Consider the following 19,711-nt stretch of genomic DNA (forward strand, 5'->3'; position numbering starts at 1 on the left):
AGGACACACTTTGATTTGCTTTATTCTTCAAGTTCATTGTCACATACAATGTTCTGTGTTTATTATTTACATCTATAACTGTCTTAAGGTATAATTTGGGGACTATTCACAAAAATGTCTCAACAAATATATTAAAATTCAGTGGTCTCTGTTGTCTTCCAGCTCATAATGTTTCTTCTAAATCTAGATAGATTCTCTTTTCCTTTTATCATCGACCCTGTTCCATAAACCAGCCCTGTCTCTCCAGGACTACTCTACCATCCCGCCTCTTGAAAGAAAAAAAAAAATCTAGACATTACACAGGCTCAAACACATGAAGTTTACAGTGAGCCTAAGTGACGAATTCCCTTTACTGAATTTTGTAAGTGGGAGTGGTGCATTTACATCTGTGGCCTTCAGGTACCCAGATCTGTTCACCTGAGTCTTATCACAATTGTTCCCTCAAAAACGTTATCTGTGGTTCTGTGGGATTTTCTCATTTCATGGGCAAAAGAAGCATGACTCCTAATTTGTCTTTATAAGTAAAACCCAGCTCCTAATTCCATGGCTTCAGGGAAGTTTGTGCCCTGTGGGAGATTTACATTTGCCTGTGGTGATTCTCTAAATTTGGTTTATTAATCAAAGGTGTCTTGCAATGGGATGGAGAGCTTTGCTTGCCCACACACTGGAGCTAGGACTCACTAGGATGCCTGTTTACGAGTCCATGTGCAAAGAGCCCTTAATGACCTTTGAAATTTCATCAGAACTACAAAAGTCACTTTCCCTGCTTACATTCCTCAATCCTGGCTCTGCCTCTTGGAGCTGAGCATGTGGCAAGGCAGCTCACAGCTGGGCTGATTCTTCCTGCAGCGTTAGCTTGCTCTGTGACAGGCCAGTGCAAATCGAATTAATAGCCTATGAGTTTCCTCTGGCCTGCCACATCGGCAGATTCACACCTGGTTTCTCACTGCTTTCTTTCCAAACCTGGGCCAAGTCAAAGGCACACAGAGACAAAGGAGTTGAACTTAGAATTTATCTGGCTTGGTCTGTACTCTAACAGAGTATCTGTTTGGTCCAGTGTCACCCCACCCACAAGCCTGAAATCCGCCTGGGCTTCTGACAGCTTCTGATCTATGAGATCAGACTAATCAGAGAATTCTCAACTCCCCCTTCACAGTTGTAAATATTGGGTAGCAAAAAGACCAGTTGATGGCAAAGTTAATCAACAGAATAACAGGGATCTATGAACAATGCAGAAGAAACTAATAAAGCTTTGTTACCTATTCAATAGGATTGGTTGGGCAGGTATTATTATGGTTGTTTAAAATGAGGAAATGGAACTTCCAAAAGATCCAATGACTTGCCCTAGGCTATGGATGGCGGAGCTGAGACCCCCAAACCCAACTTTTGGAATCTGAAATGATATCCATTGCCTCTTATTTAGTAATACAGAACCAAACTGAACCAAAACAAAACAAAATAACCAAGAAAAAACCCTGAACAATAAAACGACAACAACAGAACACAGAGGTAGAGGGGGGAAATATGTATGGAGTTTGTATGGGGTTTTTTTGTTCTAAATTCGTTAAACTAGTATGTATAAATGGATAGACACACACCATTGCATTGTTCACTAAAATTCAGATAGTTTCTGGGATATGATATACTGTGTTAGGCATAAGTTCAGGTTTCTTTTTCTTTTTCTTTTCTAAGTTCACAAGTATTAGTCCTGAAAACAAGACTATATCCCAGCAAGAGTCCAGGTCAGTTCAAATTTATTTTCCTGTTTTCTTAGAAAATTTGTGATGTCAGGGGTGGGCACTCTATCCTGGAAGCATATGGATTAATGTGTATTTTTCTGACTGAGAGTCTAGATTTTGGCCCACATTTATACCAAGTTACCTCTTGAGAGGCAGAGGCCATGGAACTGAACTTTCCCAAGGCTTTCCAGGATTCAGTGGCTCATGGCAGGTCCCCCACTGACAGACCTATCAGCATCTGTGTTCTTAGGGGGTGAGAGAGGTTTAAGTGCCCAGGGAAGTTGTTATATAAGCAACCAGAACGTGATGGATGAGTTTTCAACCTTAAAAGTAAAAATGAACTTTCTGACATATGGTAATCATTAGACCTCTGGGTGAATGAAAACTCTCCATCTTCTCTTTCACAAAGAAGCAAAGCTTTGCCATGTTTAAGAAAATGAAACCACAACAAATAAACAGAGTAATGAAAGTCTAAAGTCTTCAAAGGAAGTTACCTTGGCACCTTCTTCCAGTGGAGGACAAGGAGAACCCATCTGGACACAGACATTTGAAGCTACCTTCAGTGTTACTGCATGTGCCCAGGGCACAGATTTCTGGCTCTTCAACACACTCATCAATATCTAAAAGAATCACATGTGTCAAAGTCAAAACACAATGGAGACACCATCAGATGTCTCACCAAATGCAAAGTGTGGAAGTACAAAGTGCCAGTGAGTTTCAAAACTCTTCCAATAATGAAGATTTTTCCTGTATCATTATGCTGTGAGTGGACTTCTAGGCTGTGACATCTTTTTAAAAATTAACCTTGAAAATTCTTATTATAAAAATGCAATCTGCAGATGTCTTCTAAGGGATACAATGAGAACGGTTTCTTACCTAGACTCAGTTGCCTGGCTAATTAGAAAAGGTAGAGTGATTTTCTACTATCCTATGCTAGGAGAAAAACAAGAAACTGCGGCCTCTGACTTCCCCACTGCATAGGAAGCAGAAGCTTGAAATTTTAATTATGCTGACGATAAGTTAGTAAGAAATCTAGACCTTTGAAACAAAAATTTATTCCCCTCCATCCATCTGCAGTGCTTTCCCCAAAACCCTGTGCTACATCCCTAAAACTCTGAGTTTTACAAGAATAATAATATTCATGAAAATAATCTTGTGCAGTGTAAACTAAAGATATCACAGAATATAGGGTTCCTAAGTCTCATTTGCACGTTAATTTTTCTCAAGACACAAAAATGTCTTTCTTGTAGAGACCAGTTTTTCCTTTGATCATATACCTAATAGGAATTTGATATACTCATATTATGAAGTATCCTTTAGCATATGAATATACCTTAACCTAATAAGGGCTGATTAAAAGTGGTCTACAGTGAAGTTTGAATGACTTGGGCAATCATATGCCTTGGTCTTCCTGGGAGAGTCCTAGTTTATGCTTGTTGTACTGACCTCATTATTAATAGTGCCCTCCTTAAAACTGTCTTGGTTTGGTCAATAAATTACATGATCATCCTATGTACAGGAAAAGTATGGCCACTCTTTCCAACAGACTTATCTATCTTTCCCCCTGATTTTCAGCAGGAATTTGTAATAAAAAAGAGCTAAGTCTTGATTCTGAGCCATGCTATTTTTATGGAAATACCTTTTCTTTTTTCTGCAACAAAACTTGTATCTCTTGTATCATGGGGCACTTTATCTTTGCATTTGTGCGAAGAGTTCTAGCTACATCGAAGTGTATTCATGTTATATGAGTTCCCTTCCACAAGGTCCAAGTAAGAGGAAGTTAGGAAACTAATTCCATTATCTTGACTTAATATTGTAAATACCACACAATAGGTATTCTCGGGATGTGCAACTCAAAGCGATTATCTTCCTGTTTAGGGCAAAATCAGCCTGTTCATCACTCCTATGTTACGACTTTATCATTGCACCATGTTGCTTGTGCCATTTTAATGCATCTGAGCTGCTGCCAATGAATGAATGACTCCGTTCCCACGTGCCCTCTATTCCCACGTCCAACCTTTTCTTAAGAGAGAAGCCAACTTTTGTAAAAATGCTCAAGTATTTCTTTTTGTTGTTGTTTTTATTATTGCTGTTGTGAGGATTCTTTCTCTTAGGGTAGAAATTAACCTACAGGTGATGGCTTCGTAAGGATGGAGACAAGGATGGTGGAATGGGCACACTATTTAGTATTCGAGAAGTCATTTTTCTGTCTTATACATTTCCATTCTGTTCATCTTAGGGAAATTTTGCATTACTCATGGAGTAAATAAAATTGATCTTTAGTAAGAGTAAAATAACACCTATAATAATTTGTATTTAGGCCTAATTTTGATCAACTGTTTCCATTTAGAATATTATCAGTTACTATGATTTAAATTGGATATATAATAAAATTTCTCCATAGTATTAAAAGTGGAGAAAATCCTTACTCATTATGGATTACATCAGACCTATTTAAACGTGGGCATATGGACTAGGTGACTTCTTAAAAATCCTTTCAGCCTACTTATTTATGAAGTCCTGGCAATTAATGTCCTTCATTTAATTCAATGACATATGTATTGAGGAATGTAGTATTATAAAATTTGCTGAGAATTTATTTATAGTAATATACTTTCACTGCTCTATAGGTAAAAACAACATAGACAAATTATATAGCCACAGTCCTCCAACCTTTAATATGGTCACTTAAAGATTTTAGCTGGAATCAGGAAGCTATTTTTAGTTGCAACCTGTTGGCACTTAAAAACATGTAATCCAGGATTTTTTACAAGTTGCATAAAAGCACATTGGAAAAGAGTCAGGGTCATAAGGCCATCCATATGCACAGAGCAAAACAGGGTCATCAGATATGAGCATGAGAATTGGATGTTCTTTTCTCATCATCTGAGTGTAAGAACATTAGTCAGATCCTCTGCTCTTGGATTTGTTTCTTATAAAGGATTCCAAAATGAAGACGCCAGCACATCGTCACAAAAACTGACTTTGAGAATGCCAGTGGAGAAACAAACACGGTTCCTTCTAAACACTGCTAGTCCTCCTACTCCTACCTTCACACTTGTCATTCTGTAGACTGTACCCAGGTGGACAAATGCATCTGTAGGACCCATCCAAGTTTTGACAGGTGCCTGGTGCACATTTTCCAGGTTCCAAAAGACACTCGTTGATATCTGCAAAGAAAAGGGAAAAAGAAAGAAGAGGTTCCCATTGGCGTGATTTCCACCAAGCAATTAACATTTCAAAAAACTGGAATCAAATCAAAGAAATACATAAAACCACCATGGAGAAAAATTAATGACTCCGTAAAAAGAAGCTTTATCGGCTTTCAAAAGTGTGCAGTAGAACAACCACATTTTATGTGACCTATCACAAATCAGTTGTTTCAAGAAAAGTGAAGTATGTGAGAAGTCAGTGGAAATGCAGATTTTTGAGGACACCTAAAAGATTGTACAAGAGCTTTCCACAAAGCTATTTTAAAGGAAAAAAAATATATGAGAAAGCAAACTACAATTGCTATGGAACAATTTAACTTTCTGTTAAATAATAATAACTTGATTTTAAAACATAATGGAGAAGTGTGTCCTCTCTCTCTCTCTCTCTCTCTCTCACACACACACACACACACACACACACACACACACACACACACCAGAGTCTACAGGTAGGATTAGTGTAATTCTACTCTGATTTTTCTCCCTCCAGACTTCTGAAGGAAGGACGGTGATAGGGACTGCAGGATCCTTTCACCCTCAGAGCATTATCTGCAGGGTCCTTCGGAGGAAGCACTTACCCACACAGGTCCTCCCATCTGGAGCCACCTCATAGCCTTCATTGCACTGACACCGGAAGGACCCCACTGTATTGATGCATTGGCCATTTCTGCAAAGGTTCCCATTTCCAGTTGCACATTCATCAACATCTGCCAAAAAAAAAAAAAATCCTTTGATATATTCCAAAGAAAATGTCATAATTCCAGCAATGATCAAAACCTTCAAAGGGAAAAATACTTACTCTAAATTTCAGTGGCCTTTGTTGGCTCAGCCAAGCATTAAAAATTCCAGTAAAGATCTAGTTTGTAACAATACAGCTGGCTTTACTCCCCTATCAAAACCCAACAAGATGACACTATTCTATTAATTAGAAATTGATAATTTATATTAGAACTTTATATGAGTTTTACCTTGATCTTCCTTTATGTTTCATTTTTAAAAGCTAAAAACCTAGTACACAATACAGCTGAGGGTATGACTAAGTATTCTCCTAATTAGAAGTATATAAAATTAGCCTCTAGCATGATATAAAATTTGGATCATTAATCTCACTTATAAATAACAGTATGTTTTATAGGGAGGATTTATAGATTCAATAATTGACTTCTTTTAAGAGAGGCTATAGTGAAACACCGAGACAAGTAGGTCCACATCATTCCTGAATTATGCAATTTCTATACAAAGAATCACTCTTATATGTTTTAAAACGTCAGTTCAATTTATTTAAAAATGTACTGAATTCACAGTATGGCACATATAAAACTTATAGCTGCTAATGAGACATTTTAATGAAAGTCATGGCTGTAGTTACTCTATTCGACATTTACTGAGGACATTATAGTTGACAACTCCTTGCCAGTTGTTAGGCATTCGAGGGCATATATTTAAGAACACTGGCTGGCACCCCAGACAGGCTGCTAATTGCAAAGAGTGCAGATAAAACATCCTTCCTTCAGTGCCCACCGGTTTGCATACGCACCTATGCAGTCATTGTTGTGGGAAAGGATGAAGCCGTGGTTACAGCGGCAGTTGAAGGACCCAATTGTGTTGCGGCAAGTTCCATTCCCACAGGCGTCTCGCTCACACTCATTTATGTCTAGTGGGAACAACGGGCACAGAGGAACATGGCTGTTAACAGAAGACGAGGTGAGTGGCTATCTGGGACTTCAGGGCATTGTGGGGTTCACAGTGCATCAGGAGTAGGTTAAGAACATCTTGATCATTGGCAGTTCTCCATGAGTCATCAGCAAGAGCCAAGGATCTAAACCTCGGGCATAAGCCATTTCCTTGGTTGGCATGTTGAAGGAGGCAAGCTAAGGACATGAGAACTGGACAAGAATTATTTTACTCTATTTACTTCTAGAATTCAACACCCTTGCCACTTTTCTCAAATATTTTCACTTGGAAATGGAAAATTCTGTGCTCATCTGGGTCTTGATTTGCTGCCACCTTTGGCAAACTTCAGCCTTTAGGTTTCTCACTCCAGTTTACCAAAAAGCAGTGAGTCACCTGATAGTACCCTGAAATCAGCAACAAAATACATGAGGTTTCTAACTCACCTGATATTTTCTATATCTCTTCCTTCTTTCCAGTCCACCCCTAAAAACCCATGACTACTCCCACTAGTGGTGACTTATCTCACTCTTAAAAACTACCCCAAAGTGATGGCACTGGGCTCTTCTGCTACACTCTTGCGTTATTTGTCTTTTTATTGGTCTCTGACTTTTCTCTTTGACTATTTTGTAGAGCTGTTTTGGCATCTTTTTTATCTTTGCATCGGGCCCCAGCAACTGACATATTTCTTTTAGAGCAGGTGTACGTTATATTGAGGAGGAAACAAAAAATTAAAATGAAAGAAAGTTGATCATGCTGGTTTGCGGGAGAGGCAGAACGAGGAGGGCGAGGGTGCAGGGAGGGAGATTTGGGGAGTGAAAGACAACGGCTCAGGTTAGCCAGATGCAGTGTTTAGAGTTAGGATTTCCTTTCCTTTAGAATTCTGGGCATGAAGACAAGTGATCTGTGATCCTAAATCAGAAAGCTTTTGCTGACCCCAAAGGGATCCAATGTGTGCGTCTGTGTCTGAAGACCACATTTGGATGAGTCACCCTGCCAGTAGTCAAGAGCTGCTGCTTTGATTCATTTTTAGCCAAGCTAGTGAAATTCTTCTGTAGGACGGCCTCCTTGGTAGAGGGTTCCAGAAAATCCAGATGGAAGAGGAAAAAGGACTGTTACGCAGGGTGCCGTTGCTATGCATGGGTAAGCTTCCCAGGAGCAAGCAGGGTTGATGATAGTCCTTTAACTGAAAACCTGCTATCTGTTCTGAAGAAGACAAAACTTTATAAGAATGTGCCCTAATGGATGAACCCAATTACAGCAAAAGCTAAGCTCTTAAAACATTACTCTATTGATTCTTCTTTTTTCCAGCTGTGAAACTGAATCATGTTCATGAAGTCCCCAAAGACTTAGTGGATGTTGCTTGGAAGTAGAAAAAGGAAGGAGGAAAAGAGAGAAAATGATTGATTAATATTTGGTATTTATTCTAATTCTGCATCCTGGCTTAGTACTGAAAGCAAGGGGAAAGGGATTTAAAATCTTGAGCTCTTTTCCCCTAGAGAAATGTGGGTATTTTTTTGTTTGTTTTTGTTTTATTTTGTTTGTTAGTTTGTTTGCCTTTGTGGGATCTATAAGTTTGCCTTTAAAGATCTGGTACAAACTATATATGCTTCTCAAAAAATGCTCATATTCAAACACTCAAAAGCTGCACTCTATTCCAATAAGGCCAACCCACACCGATTTCATAAAGTAATAGGCTATTAACATTAATAAAAATTATTTTTTTTGTATTTTTACAAAGTATTTACAAGTGTTTTTTGTATTTTTTAATATTTTTCTCAGTTTTTACCTTAGTTAAAAGTTTTTCTGACCTTGCAGCCAAATGAGTATCGAGGAAGAGGTTTATTATGTTCAGATTGCCAAAGATGAAATACCAAAGGAGGTTAATGCTACAGCCCTGCTTGTATTTTTATTTTAAAAATAGTAAAACTAATACTGGAGGTTTAGTATTAACTTCTCTATGTATTCAGATGCAAATGAATTTTTCAAATTCATAAACAATAATCACACACTCACCCAAACACATGGTTTGATCAGCATTTGTTTTAAAACCAGTGTGGCAAAGGCAATAAAAACTTCCAACTGTGTCAATACACTGTCCATGGCTGCAAATATTGGGGATTTCTTGACATTCATTGCGATCTGTGGACAAAAAGTATAGTTAAGTATCTTAGGTAGAATTTAGGAGACAAAATTACATTAAGTAATTTACTTCTAGGTCATGCTCAGGATTGGTCCTAGCTCTAATCCAAGCCAGGAGAACAGACACTGCCATTATATTTATTTTTACCTCAAAATTAGTTAAAGTTACTCTCATTCACTGGACACATTCAGAGTATGTTAACAATTCATGAAGGGATGGAAAAAATGTCCTGAAAGGTGAGAAAATTTAGAAGTAGAATGAGGAAGAAGACTCGAAGCTGGGAGATACTCCATTTGATTGTGTACCTAAGCAATATCATAGACTGTGGAATGAGTTAGGTATCTTGTCTGGTCAAGATTTGGTGCCTCAAGTCATGGACACTTCATGGCTTCCTTTGGAAATTTATATCAAAGTCAAACTAATCCCATTGCTAAGATAGGTTTTCCTGATGGAAAACCCACACTGTCCCTTGTTCAAGTTTCACTTGTTTTGTCTTACTCTTATTACCTTTTGTTCCATCTCAACCAAGTCTTCAGGTCTGCACATGGCTCCTTTTAGCCCTTGACAATCCTGATGATGTTTCTTTTTATTCACACTCACTCAGAGGAAGGCCCTGTCATCTTGCCTCTGCCGGTCTTTAAGCTCTAAATTATATTTATCATCAACTGAATCTTTGTAGATCTCCTGAAATCGGATCATCTGAGGGGTGGAATTTATTATATGAATCTACAAATGACATAATTGCATGCCTACTTAAGTCTCTAATTTAATTTTTTAAAGGTCTCAGGACTCTACATTTAGGACCCATGTCATCTGAAGAGCACTGTATCATCCTGGTCTTCCTCCTGTCATAAAAGAGAGGCAATAGCAGAATGCCAACTTGAGTATAGAATCCATAAAGCACAGCAATTGCACTGCTTCTGTCTGAATAATCCAAACTTGCTGTCAGCTGCGGAGAAGACCACAACTGGAATGGGCACTTTTTGCTGCCCAGAGAAGTTGTACTCTTGCCAGAAGAAAGATTTGTGCTCTATTTCATGTGCCCATGTTGCCATTTTTATGACTCCCTCCTTCCAATATACAGAACATTAGACTTGATGAATCACCATACAATTTAAAAGTCTCAAGTGAGCTTGAATATATCATCTTAATGGAGAAACTGGGACACAGCAGCTTAGAAGCTACTGCTTGCTTATCTAGAAGTGCTTGTTAACCTAACAAATTATGATCATTCCCATTGGGGAAAATGGATTTAAAATGAGCAAACTGGATAGGCAGAAGAAATTCATTTCCACTGCTAAGCTCTATAAAGGGAGCTGGTTTTGAGGAAGGGTGTCTCAGAACCTACCAGAGTTGGACCAAACCTTGGGTACCCTCGGGTATTACTGAATCTCCAAGAATGCAAGGGACCAGGTCTGTCTTATCTCCTGGGCCCACAGGAAATGGAGTGCACTATGGGTCTTCTTGGAGAAGGAATTAGGAAAATTCTTTCCCACGTTGCCTATTTCATGATGGTTTTAAGAAAAGGAAACGTGAAGCACTTTGAGGTTCTAATGATAAAATAGCAAGTTACAATTTTAGAGAATTTAATTGTGAAGTTCACTTTGGAGACCAGAAAACTAGGTTTCTACAAGCACCAGGATTTGAGCTCCCAGAAAATTATGTCTGAGACAGAGATAGGAGGTTTAAACACAATTTTAGGGGGAAAAATATAGCAGACAGAGATCACGAGGAAGTGGCGGGGAAGCATATGTCTCCTGCCTTTAGCTGGACAAGACATTCACAAAGGGGCTGCATTTGCTCTAAAAATACAGCGCCTCGGGTTGGACGCGAATCCTGAGCTTAGACACCTACTCGTTCTCTCAGCAATGTGGGTAATATGGCCAGCTGTGATTTGGGGTTTGAAATGATGTACTTTTCAAATAAATTCAAATACAAGTTCAAATAAAAACCTAATATTGCAAAAGGAATTTTGGTTCTTTTCATCTTAAACACAGGACAAGAGGAGTATTTTTGCAGTGTGCTCGAAAAAATGCTACGCATAGGATAGCATCGAAGACATTTTAACAGATTTTAAAAGGTACAGATGAAGATAATTCCAGAGTGAAGTCTTCAGCCCTAGAGGCTGAATAATTGCAAAACTCAAGTACATTCCCTTTCTTCCGAGGATTCCAATGAATGAGGGAATGTGAGCGTTGGCCACAAACAACACTCACTCACAGTACTTATCCCTGATTACTGCTGGATGAGTTTTATTGGTGCTAATGTTCTACAAGAAAATATGGCAGGGCTTAAGCCCCAGCAGGCCCTGGTTGGACGTGTTGTTTTGATGTATAAATAGCTTGTCCCACTTCTCGCCTGAGCGTGAAATGGTGTGAAATGACACGTTCTATATTATCAGCAATTCCTTATTTTGATTGGAATTATTCTGCCCAGTTTCAAAGAAATATAAATTAAGAGCAAAATGCAGGGAAGTGGTATAAATGCCAAGTTACACTTGGGTATTGTGACTCATATCAGAGACGTCCCCACTTTTCCTGTCCTGTTTTTTTAATACACGAATAACAACTGCTTTGTTGACAAAATGCTAAACACTTACACATGTTCCTTTAAACCCAACAAAATAAGCCTTGATTCTCAAAGTGAGTTTTTGTTCTGCTCTTACACCCTCTTCCCACCAAGGTCTAATAAAACAATGCAAAATACCCTACAGAGAACAGTACACTTCCTACCACTTAATCACTGGTAGGCAAGGAAATCCAAGGAAAATCTGACCACGTTCCCGTGTGTTGTTTCATTCACAAATGCATAAAATATCCAGGAAACTCCTTGGGAAATGAACCATAGCAAAATAACACATTCTTCCTGCCCTCCGTGCTAAATATACAAAGATTTATAATTACTCAAAAACTCACATGAAAAGTGCTCTGAGGTGTAGTTTTGCTTCTGGGCTGAGACACTGCTGTTTTAATTTTGGTGCCACTGGCTAGAGATGCCATCAGATACTTAAAACTTGACCATCCATTTAAGCTAACTCATCTGTCTTATTTCTACCTCCTCTGTGACAAAAGTGAACAACAATCTATCCTCTAGGGGATGGTTTCTCATTTGACTGTAGGTGACTTATAGCTAATAAAAGGCTGTTAATGTTTGCTGCCCTCAATTCTGTTAGATGTTTAGGAGCAAAAGTGGTGCTGTTGGTCCTTTTTGCTTGGTTTATGCAGGTTAATCAAACTCCGCTCAAGGGATTATGTAAAAGGAAATAAAAAAGTATTTGGCCCCGAATACTGATCAGGGGACTGTGTGTGTGTGTGTGTCTGTCTGTCTGTCTGTGTCTGTGTGCACACAAGCACCTCTGTGTGTTGTGTGTATTTGTGGGAACAGGTGTTTGCAGCAAGGCGGGAGATAGGCAAATAGGAAATCTATGTAGGCATTTGATATATTTGTTGTTTTAAAAACATCACCTTTATGAGTGTTTAGACATTTCCACAATTTTCCTTTTTGCTAGTCTAGCTACTGGAACTCAGCAGTCCAAGCCATAACTCGTGTATTCTTCAACCTGACCTTCTCAGAAAACCCCCAGTATGTGAGGCGTGATGCAGCTCGGCCCCTGGTGGGCCCAGGCAGCCGGCCGGGGCCACTCACCGTTGCACTGGCCCGTGGAGGTGAAGCGGTAGCCGGGCTTGCAGTCGCAGCGGAAACTGCCCGCTGTGTTGATGCACTCGGCGTTGCGCTGGCACACAGGGCCGTTCTGACACTCGTCGATATCTCCAAGCAGAAGAGAATTTCGTTAGAAGGGGAACAGCATGGGGGCAGGGGAAGGGTCCAGAAGCTGAAGCCTCTCACAGAAATATCTCTTTCCTTATTTTGATCCATTCTATTGAACAGACAAGGGAACACTGGAGACATATTTTCTAGTTTTCCCACTTTGCTAATATTTTTCATAACTGCGAGTACTTGGTTTATGACCACATATGGACTCTAATGATTCTGTGTCTTAAAAAAAAAAAAAAAAAAGTCATGAAACTCAGCTGCTAGGACCAGGACTTGGCATGGTCTAGACTAAAATATCCTATGTACGAAATGTCATATTTTGCTCTAAGCCCCCAGGGTTTTATGATTCTATCAGGTTGCTTTCGTCCCAAATGTTCTAAGTTCTGTAAGCAAAGCATCTCAAGACTTCATGTACATACGAGTCCCTTGGGGTCTTGTTGAAAGGCAGATTCTGATTCAGAGTGTCTGGGGAATGGCTTGAGATGCAACATTTCCAATAAGCTTTACAAATGCTTCTTCTGATGCACAGACAGTGTGTTGAACTACGGAGCTACGGAGGCTCTTGCTTAAATTACTGCCACATGGCGGTCAAATAGAGGAAACAATGTAAGAGGCTGCACATAAAACTACTGAGAACAACCCAACTCTCACTATCAAAGAAAAGAATAAATGGGTACTGTGTGCTTCAGAGCTTTGACTATACTCAGGGGGTTATTTGGCTCTTTTTTTTTAACCAGGTAGCAATATAGTTCAAATTCATGGCACTGTGAAAGTTACTGCATAGTCCAGGCTATGCCACGGGGCATGATACGTGTTCCCAGTCCCTGCTCTTACGAAACAGTCTAACTTGGGCTCAGTCTGGAAAACAGAATAGCCCAGAACACAGGCGGAAGCTGGCTCTGAGCACTAGTACTGGGGTTTTACCAAGTGGGCTCCGCCAAAGAAGTTCCCACAAGGGGGCGGCAAATACAGCAGCTGATGCCTCACAGGTGTATGCTTTCTTGGCGGGAAACCTCAGGACTATTGTTAGTCAATGGGAGGTTCTGTGGGGTGAGGCTCTCTGGGCAAGAGCAGAAGTATGTCTGCTTTGGGTTACAGTGGACCCAAGACAAGCACCACCTCACCAAGCAGGTCTGCCACAATCTTATGAGCTTACAGAAACACAGAGCGTAGCCAGTCTCTGGAGAAGCCAAATGGTATCACAGACGAGCCTTTCTGTGGAGCCTCGGATGCCTTGCTTGGGATTATATGCATACTTGGAGAGAATAGATGCATGGATATTCCCTAAATCTCTTCTGGAATCCATTCTAATTTCAGGGTTCCTGAGGTGTGTATGAACTCAACCTGTTTTCCAATTCTGAGAGCTAAGAGTGTGCTGGGAAGTAGCTGACCTGGATGAAACATCCACCCTGACGATGCATATCCTGTGAAACGGACCCCAAAGGTTGGGGTGCTTTGTAATCCCCATATCCGCTGACTGTCACCTCGACAGCAAAATGCCTTATGTGGGTATACCTGTGGGTTTTCAACCTCGTGTGGATAGCAAGGGCTAGGCTGACTTGGCAGTCATGGAGAGCCATGCCAATAGGTTTGGGATCTCTAAATGGAAGACAACAAAAGAGGCCCCAGGAAGGTGGCAGACATCCTAGGCATCTATGAAAGGGGAAAGACTGGCTAAGAGGAAGACAGCCAATGTTAGATTATCTGTTCATCGGCTGTGGGCTCCTTTCTTTTCTTCTGCATCACGCTTCCTCTCATGCTTCCTCTCCAGACACCTGATCCGTGATGGCCTTCCAAACCACAGGGGCCAGAGCCAAGGCCTGAGATGACTATCTCCTGAGGAAGACTATGAATGGCTCTTACCCCATTCCCCACACCCTCTGCCAACAGCTGGCAGAGTCAGGGACATGTGCCCATTTGGCCACAGTAACTGAAAGCTTGGTGAAGAGAATTTAACAAGCAAGAGCTGAGGACCATAACTTTACTCATGGTTTGTGAGTCTGTCCCTAGTTTAGGGGGAAAAAAAAGGTTTTTTAACATTAAAATGTTGACATATGTGCTCTAACGCATGCTCTAAGGCGTAAAAACCATTTCTGACATGAACAAAAACTCCATGAGAGGCCTCAACTTTAAATATTAAATAGACAATTATTCCAGCTATCCGAGGGCACATGGTATCTTTAATAACCAGTAATGTCCCTTTTAGTAACTTCTTCCCCACTATCTTCCCCAGATGTAGGAAAAATACGAAGTGTTCTGAGGAATGCACAGAATCACAGTACACGCACATGGCAAGGGGAGGCGATTCGAAAATGAAAAAAGTACCACTTGCACACATGCCAGCATTCTTCATATAAAATCAAATTTTCTGTTCTTGCCATTTGGAATTCTCTCATGCATTTGGAATATTTGCATTAACCTTGTTTTCACTTGGGAGTAGCACAGGCTCCGTGTGGAAGAGAACACTAATTTTGAGATTCGAGTACAGATGACCGCCCACCACTCATGCTCACTTTCAAGCAATGTGAAACAAAAGCAATCTCTGCGACACACCCAGGAACTCAAGGCTTTCTGCTATCAGCTGGGAAATCTAATACATTGTGCGTGGGGCAGGGCGGGGGGTGGGGAGGACAGGGCTGGGAAATGCACGTCCTGCTTTTTCCAGTGGGAGTTAGGGAATTCTTTTGCATGAAAGAATGATGTTCCACATGCTGCCCTACACTATTGCTAGAGCTTGTTGGATTTCTGAAATCCCAATGTTATGAACTGGCCAAGTCTGTGTGGGCAAGTAGCTTGTCAGTTGGCTCATTTCTGGATGTGATATAGTGACATCGCTTACCTTCACAAACCAACAACTTGTCATTATAGAAGAAGCCCACTGGACATTCACATCTGAAGCTGCCAACCATATTGATACACACTCCATTTTCACAGACCCCAGGGATCTCCCGGCATTCGTCGATATCTGGAAGCAGAGCAGCCACACATGAGTGACATCATGGCGCGTGATCTCTGCGCAGGGTAAATGGGTGCTGAAAGCTGGCAGCTTCTAACTTCAATGTTTACATAAGGTCCAAAGCCAAATAAGAGAAAGTACATGGGTGTTTGGGTGGAGGAGGTGTGTGTTGGTGTGGTGGTGATGGAAATGGAGGAGGTCAATCAATATAAAATTGAAATAATAAACTGCTTTTCAGACACTTGATCTGAATTTAGTATCTGGATGTAGTGTCTGTCTTCTTGGCTTTTTTTCAGAACATCAGCTTTGTCTAGGTAGGAAACATCTTGGTACCCACTGGGCACTATGTACCAGATGAGTAGAATAAAGGGACCTTTGAGAGTACGGGGCCTCTCAGTCCAAAGTATACAGTGGTGTTGGGCTAACATAGGAAAGGAGAGCTGGTGAAGCACAGAGGAACCCATTGCCATAGACAATTAGATCTTTCGAATTCCCCTTCAACACCCCCTTTCTCCTTCACATGGCTTTGAAAAGTGGGTAAGTTAGGTCTGAGATTGTAAGCTGGGCCCATGGTGACTGTGGGGCCAGCATTGAGGAAGGACTATTGCCTTAGACTGTGGCTTCCTAAGACCAGGGGCTGGTTGTGATGTCACTGCTTTACCAGTCCCCAGCATGTCACCTGAGTCCATTAAAATTTGGTAGATTAAGAACCAGTGTCTGGAAGTTGGATTGGTGAGCATTAAAGCAGGACCAGAGTAAGCACGATAGCAGAACCAGAACACAGGCTGCTTTGAAAGCAGGCTGGCCAGCTGGTGAGGTGGCCTTGTGGGCAGGTCTCACCTCCTCATGGTCATGGTGGTCCGCTCTCTGCCTAACCTGCTCTCAACTCCCAACCATTCAGTATCTTTGAGGACAACCATAGAAGGCATGTTAACAGTGTCTCTCTTGTATACCTGGCCTATTTCTCAGCATTCAGCCTGGATTTACTCACTGAATCATCAAAACCACTCTAGGAGATGGTCTCCAGGCACCGTGACTACCATCACTGTGCAGGTGATGGAACTGAGGCCAAGACAGCGGATGGAACTTGCCAAAGACCACAGAGCTAAGGAGAGGCAGAGTCAAGATCTGATACCAGGAACCTGCTAACAGGCTAGCCTGCCTCCCTCAGGCTTCTTCAGGTCACAGTTTCACAAAACCATAATCAAATCCTGGAGGACCCCTCCACCATGCCTTGCTGGAGTTTCACAAAGCACTTCGGAAGCTGGGAGGCAGGGGGACCCCTGGGTGCTCAGTTAGTTAAGCACCTGCCTTCAGCTCAGGTCATGATCCCAGGGTCCTGGGATCGAGCCCCACATTGGGCTCCTTGCTCAGCGGGAAGCCTGCTTCTCCCTCTCCCTCTGCCTATTCTGCCTGCAGCAGTCTGTGCTTCTTCTTCTCTCTCTCTCTCTGACCAATAAATAAGTAAATAAGTAAATAAATAAATAAATACTTTAAAAAACAACAATAGAAAAGAAGAAGCTGGGAGGGGATGTAACGCTCCAGTCTTTCCAGTTCACTAGGTATCTGTTACCATGCTGTTGAGATACTTCCATTGACATATTATAGTCAGGAACCTCTGCAAGGATCTGTTTGCCCAAGTCACCGGAACACAGCCACAGCTGCCTGAGGAGCCCACAAGAGCTATCACAGTTTCAGAATAATCATGCTCTAAAGTTAGCCTGCTTTGGGGGAGAAATTCGACAGACCACAGGTTTATTTTAGACCCTTTTCTGAAAGGTTTGATTTTGTTTGAAGGCAAATTGATCTCTTTAATGGAAAACACAGCTTGGTGTATATTGTTATTTTAAATATAGGTGATTATGTTTTTGGATTTTTCACACATTTGTCATTCATGTTCTTAAAAGCCTATGCAAAGTAACATCACAACTGCAGGCCTACAGCAAACAAAAAAACAATTCAGATGACATTCTTTTAGTTCAAACATGAAACATTATATTCACCTTCATTTATTTTAAATATAAGTGATGTATTATCAAGCTTAACAGTAACAGATGGCGTCAAATTTCTAGCCATTGTCAGGCATAAAATAGCAAAAAGATATATTAAAAATTGTATTTTCTTTTCCTGTCTGCATTTCATTTGAACTTCAACTTGGAGAAGTTTATATTTTAAGACAAGATTAACAAACTTGCTATAGTTTTAACCCCATACAGAATGGGTTCTATGTGCCAACAATCTTAAGGCCTTTCAGAAGGAGAGTATAAAGCTCAAATAAAACAAAGCTTCACAGTCATCTAAATATTTTGTCATGGTGGAATTTGGTAACAATAAGGATATTGCTAACTATCACATTTCCAGCTTTCAAGAGCTTGAGGCAAAGCAAGCTGTGAGTCAGGACTGGATTTGGGTCCCGGCTCTGTTATTAATTAGCTAGGTGACCTCGGCCGAGTCCCTTCCCCTCTCTGGGCCTCTGTCCCCTCAGCTGTAAAGCAATGCGTTTGGAACTACATGATGTCTGAGATGTCTCCAGCTTGACTGGAGGACGGTGTTGATGCTGTTTCGAATCTTTGCCCGCTGCCAACCTTGGAAGGCAGGCCTTGCTGGAGGACACGCCTGGTCTGTCCATGGAGAAATATTACTATTAAAGACCACTTATCTTTGGATCTGGGATTCTAGGGAGATGAAAAGATCTGTTTTTGGGAAGGGGAAAAACAAAGCAGCGAGGGCCAGGTGTTTCATGCCAATGTCATTTAGCAGCTTTTCCTTCCAAACCATGAAGTTTCTTTGGACGTTGACTAGACTGTGGAGCCATATGGATTTGGCACTAGGGGAGCCAGGCTGATTGCTGGACCAGACCCTTGTTTTCTTAAACAAGGTCATTGGAAAGGCTGGTGTGGATTTCAGTTTACTCATTAGGAATAAGGTGGAACAAAGCAAGTGGTGATGTTTGCTACCAGACACAATTGCTCGGACTTAAGAGGGGCATCTAAGGATGCATATAAATCACACTGGGGAAAGAGTCCGAGAAAGCAATAGCTTTCCATCCGCTTTTATGTTATTTGCTTTTAAACCACAAAGGCCTTGCCTCCGCTGGCTGAACGCCGTGCAATACTTCCCAATCTTGCACAAGCATCTCTAGTGTTGTAGTGGTGTCTGCTCCAGTTACCAGATGGGGCCTCTGACTGGAAAGATTTTTTTTTTTTTAAATTTCACATCTGAAATTCCCAAAGCAGAGGACCTGAGGAGATTCCAGGTGAGATAAAACTGATCCCCAAAAGGGATTTATGTGAACAATCTACACATAAAGATTGGTATGAAAAGTCACATTAAACTCATGTCTCAGGCAGAAGGAAAGATTGGGAGTTATAGTCCAATCAAACGTCAACTGGCCCCACTCCCAGAATCTCTCTTCTTGTTGATGCTTAGGGTTGGTTTAACTAAACTTGATTGTAATTTTGTGAAAAGCTTTCCAGCCCCCTGAATCACGAGCAACAAATGCGGCTGCCCATTAGGCGGAGCCACACAGGGGATGTGCACTTCGTTTCAAACGAAGAATCAGGGTTTCAGTAAAGCTAAATGGCACAGTTTAACTATTTTTTCCTTCTAAGAAAAAAAAAAGCAAACTGAGAAAATATGGGTATGTATTTCCGTTCTTAAACACAAAGGCAAAAACAGAAAATTCCAACAATTGGCACCATGACTCACCAACAGGTAACCCAGTGTAGATGTCAATGACAAAGCCGGGCCTTTGACTTCCACAAAGCGTAGCAAATTCATCTGCAATGATGAACCAAAGATGGGGAGGGAGGGGCAAGAATGAGGGTCAGCAAAGAGCCATGACTGCGCAGAAAGAACTTACTTTGTAAACATCTTCAAAAATATTTCTGTATTTTGAAGAATTTAAAATAAGAAAAAAACCTGAAAGTTCCCCCAGATGTTGTAACCTTGACCTTAAAGCAAACACTGAATGAAAAGTGAGCTCATGTTGACGTATTACTAAGGAAGAAGCGGAGGTCTCCACATCACTGCCCACGCATTCGTATGAGCTTGGCTGTAGGAATTTGGGTTTCTCGAAGAATGTTGTTCAGCTCTGAACCCAGGGACTGGCAAGAGTGCCTCTTTCCACTCGCATTAAGGGATCTAGGATTTGAGGAATGCTTACAAAAGCCATTTCCTCAGTAGATCGGGGGAGACCACAGCAAATCTAGCCAAG

General features: G+C 41.0%; 1 protein-coding gene across 1 annotated transcript in view; it reads right to left on the bottom strand.

Annotated features, from left to right (window-relative positions):
• FBN1 (fibrillin 1) overlaps nt 1-19,711 on the bottom strand; it is a 230,747-nt gene that overhangs the window by 26,565 nt on the left and 184,471 nt on the right. Inside the window, exons 42-49 of the mRNA XM_047736217.1 lie at nt 19,204-19,275; nt 15,379-15,504; nt 12,411-12,533; nt 8,639-8,764; nt 6,489-6,605; nt 5,530-5,658; nt 4,790-4,909; nt 2,234-2,359 (exon numbers count right to left, since the gene is read on the bottom strand). Coding sequence (XP_047592173.1) covers nt 2,234-2,359; nt 4,790-4,909; nt 5,530-5,658; nt 6,489-6,605; nt 8,639-8,764; nt 12,411-12,533; nt 15,379-15,504; nt 19,204-19,275 — 939 coding nt within the window. The remainder of the gene's footprint in view (nt 1-2,233; nt 2,360-4,789; nt 4,910-5,529; nt 5,659-6,488; nt 6,606-8,638; nt 8,765-12,410; nt 12,534-15,378; nt 15,505-19,203; nt 19,276-19,711) is intronic.

Source organism: Lutra lutra, chromosome 7 (genome assembly GCF_902655055.1).
Source record: "Lutra lutra chromosome 7, mLutLut1.2, whole genome shotgun sequence".
In the NCBI taxonomy this organism is placed as follows: Eukaryota; Metazoa; Chordata; class Mammalia; order Carnivora; family Mustelidae; genus Lutra; species Lutra lutra.